At 35.0% G+C, this 4,059-nt stretch overlaps 1 protein-coding gene across 1 annotated transcript; it reads left to right on the plus strand.

Annotated features, from left to right (window-relative positions):
* Positions 1 to 1,753: 1,753 nt before the first annotated feature.
* Positions 1,754 to 2,695, plus strand: LOC121451873 (olfactory receptor 145-like). Its single transcript, XM_041657669.1, has one exon. It carries the CDS (start codon positions 1,754 to 1,756, stop codon positions 2,693 to 2,695), a length of 942 nt encoding a protein of 313 aa, XP_041513603.1.
* The last annotated feature ends 1,364 nt before the right edge of the window (positions 2,696 to 4,059 follow it).

Raw genomic sequence — 4,059 nt, forward strand, 5'->3', positions numbered from 1 at the left:
AAAAAAGGCACAAATTAGGGAGACCCATTGTGGACTCTTAATGACTTTCAAAGATTGTTAGGATACATTTCCAAACTATCACTGGCTGTTGGGGTAACACCAGATCTAATAATTCATTTAAACAAAGCCTTACATTGTGACAAGGATTTAAATAGTCCCAGAGACTTAACAGCTGAAGCTGAAAAGTAATTTACTGTAGTTGAAGAGAAATTACAGGAGGTACATGAGGATAATGTGAATCCAAATCTTAATTGCATTCTAGTCATATTGCCTTCCAGAATTTCCCCTTCAGGAATTTTAATGCAAAGGAAAGATATTATCTTAGAATGGATCATTTTACCACATAAAACAACTAAAAAATTAAAAACTTATGTGGAAAATGTTTCTGAAATAAAATAAAAGGAAAATTGAGACTGAACACGTTCACTTAAAAACTCAAAGTGGTTGCAACAGTATGCATAAGTCCTGTGCAAAATAAAACGTTACAAAATACAGGCATTGAGGAATGATGTGGTTATGAAGTTTCAATTCAAAGTTTGAAACTATAGTCAGTGGGTCGCTACTGGAAGAAACATAGTTTCAAGGATGGGGCCCTGGTGAGGCTCCTTATTCTCACATAGATATCCTTACATTCATAAACATACTGGCAGTGCTGAGTAGACACAGTAAATTAAAAAGAAAATAAAAAGAAAAGGTGAAGTTGTGAGAAGAAAGTAGTAGGAAGTTGGGGGAAGAATGGCAGGGGAAGTACTCTGGCAGAACTTGATGAAAACACATTGTATATATATATATATATATATATATATATATATATATATATATATATATTATTTTAAAACAGTAAAACAAAAAAAAATTATATACCTCCAAAAGTCAATGTCATTACTGTTGAACTAGTCCCTAAGTGCCATGACAATAAAACCTGATATCTTAGGGGAAATAACCAGGAAACAAAAGCTTTTCAAGTTTTAATGAGGTTCTTAAGATTACCGTCTCCTAAAACTCTCTTGAGTCATAATCACTTGGTTTTTTAACATCAGTAGATGCTATTGAACAACCTCTAGGCTAAAGAGGACAACCTTGGAAAAATCACCACTATAAATAATGATCTACTGTCATGACTTTTCTTAATATCTATAAATAATGGCTCTGAGTTTGGCAGTCCAAAATTAATTCCCCTAATCACCAGAAAGACAATGTGGTAACAACAGAAAATTATATATATATATATATATATATATATATATATATATATATATATATATAATGTTTGGGGCTATGCACCTTTACAGCTCTTCAATGCCATAAGTACTTGTCCATCTGTGAGAGAAGAAAAGAGTCAATGAGGTCACTGATGAGTCCTACATGCACAAGGGTAAGTACTGAATTGAATGCATTCTTGTTTTTCTTTCTCCAAACCACCTTGAATCCTTGATGCACCTTCTGCATTCTCTTTTGTGATTATCACTGAACCTTAAGTGAGAGGTGGGTTTACAAGATAGAAGAAGAACAGAGAAGTTGCAGAAACTAAAAGGATCACTGCTTCCCTTAATATTCTTCTCAGAGAAATGGCCTTTCATCCATTTATATTTATTTCTCCATGAACTCCCATGAAATGTAGAAAGCAAAAGCACAGAGAAGTCTGAGCTTGAATTTTATTTTTCAATTCTGGTTCTTAATTTCATTTTAAAGTGATAGTTTGGGGAGGGCTGGGATTTCATTTTAATATTATTATCTTACTGTTCTCACAGTTATGAACCAAGGAATGGCCTCAGCAAATGACTCTTCAGTGAAGGTGTTTATCCTTCTGGGTTTGACACAACAGTCAGAGCTCCAGCTGCCTCTCTTCTTTCTCTTCTTGGGAATCTACGTGGTCTCCACGGTGGGAAACCTGGGCTTGATTGTTCTGATTGTTTTGAACCCTCATCTGCACACCCCAATGTACTACTTTCTCTTCAACCTTTCCTTCACAGATCTCTGCTTCTCCTCGGTCATAATCCCCAAGATGCTGGTGAGTTTTGTGAAGCAGAACACCATCTCCCATGCAGAGTGCATGACTCAGTTCTTTTTCTTCTGCTTCTTTGTTATTAATGAATTCTACATTTTGACAGCAATGGCTTATGACAAATATGCTGCCATCTGTAAACCCCTGCTTTACCAGGTCACCATGTCCTATCAGGTCTGTCACTCGATGATGGTGGGTGTGTATGTGATGGGGTTTTTTGGAGGCTTAGTCCATACTGGTAACATGCTAAGTCTGAGCTTCTGTGACGGCAACATCATCAACCACTATATGTGTGATGTGCTTCCTCTCCTGAAGCTCTCCTGCACAGATACTGCCATTAATGAGCTGGTGGTTTTCATTGTTGGGGGTATCAATATAATAGTGCCCTGTGTGACTGTCTTTATTTCTTACACGTTCATCCTTTCCAGCATCCTTGGCATCCGTTCTGCAGAGGGTAGGTCAAAAGCCTTCAGCACCTGTGGCTCTCATGTAATAGCTGTTTCTCTTTTCTTTGGAGCCTCAATATTTATGTATCTTAAGCCTTCTAGTGTGGCTGGGGAAGAAGATAAAGTATCTTCCATTTTTTATACCATTTTGGGCCCAATGTTGAATCCTTTCATCTACAGTTTAAGGAATAAGGATGTCCACATTGCATTGAGAAAAACTTTGAGAAAAAGGACATTTAACTAAATAGAATCTGTATTTGCTATGGAAGCAAATCTTAGGATATGAAGCACATAGGACCTGAAGGGTTATTCATTTGCATAGCATGTGCATATAAGTGTGGGGCCCTGAATTTTACCCACTGTCTTCAATATCTTCAGTGACAACATCAAAATCCAATAACAAAATACATCAAAAGACAAGCAAAAGCAACTGACAAGAATAACATAGAATTAAAGCAATTTAATATGCAAAATTAAGATATTTATCAAGGGGAATTCCAGAAGTAAACACAGTGAACAATGATTAATCCATCATCTTTTATGGTAGAGAACATTGTTTATTTTGTGATTATCCAAAATCATATGTATCTTTTTTCAGTATTGAAAACTGAACAATCACATTTGTGCAGCTCTCTACTAGTATGTTACACTCCAGTCCTGGGAAGCATGAAGATTTGTATATGCAAAACAGAGGATGATAATATACTCAGAAGTGATAAGATCATGAGATCTTTTAAAACTACGTTTTTGAATATTTTTGTACGTTGTTTGGAGTGTCATATTCATATTCTTTCATATGCTAGGCAAATTCTCTTCCATTTATCTATATCTTAAGCACATCTGTGAGATCTTTGACTCGTGTACATCTAGAAGTCTATGTCACTGTGCCACTGAGATATAGATTTCAGCAGTCTTAAAGTCATTTACTTTGGTATGAACCCTCTGGGAACAGTTGAATAATTTTGAATGATTTGAATTCTTTTTATCCTTAAATCAGTTTAGTAAAGAGGAGTTGATGTATCTGTTGTGATTCTGTGTTTGCAGACTAAAAATGAAACATTGTGGTCATTTAGGATAAAGGGAGCCTATTTTAGGTTTTCTATTTATGGACCCAAAAGCAAGAATGTGTATATAAAAATATACTATGTCTTATTGGGAAGAATTTGACTAAGCAATTTCAGTTGCCATTGTTTAAGGAATTTTGTCTTTTTTTTTTTCAAAAAATTACATGATCTTAATTTATTGTTAGTAACTTCTCTCCATTTACTAATTTAATTTTTATAATATACAATGAATGAGTTTATTGAAGAACAAATATAAACTGTCTATCCTATTTAGACATCAAGATATCTAGGATTTGGTCAATCATTACAATTGTAGCTCTGAGAAAGGCTGAAGATATTTATGACCTCAGAAAGCTACAGACTAGTAAGGTGGTGATAAAACTACATTTTGTACTTGTGCATATAATGTAAAAATAATATGGAAAGTCTTGAAAGAATGTAATTGTACTGAGAATAACTGTCTTACTGCCTTGTGTGGGCTGGTTGAAGGATGCTTCTGAGGAGGTGCCAACAGAACTTCTAAGTAAAGGGAGCTGAGTAGAGT

This window comes from Microtus oregoni, unplaced genomic scaffold (assembly GCF_018167655.1).
Source record: "Microtus oregoni isolate MIOR12 unplaced genomic scaffold, Mior012 000008F_ref0000371, whole genome shotgun sequence".
In the NCBI taxonomy this organism is placed as follows: Eukaryota; Metazoa; Chordata; class Mammalia; order Rodentia; family Cricetidae; genus Microtus; species Microtus oregoni.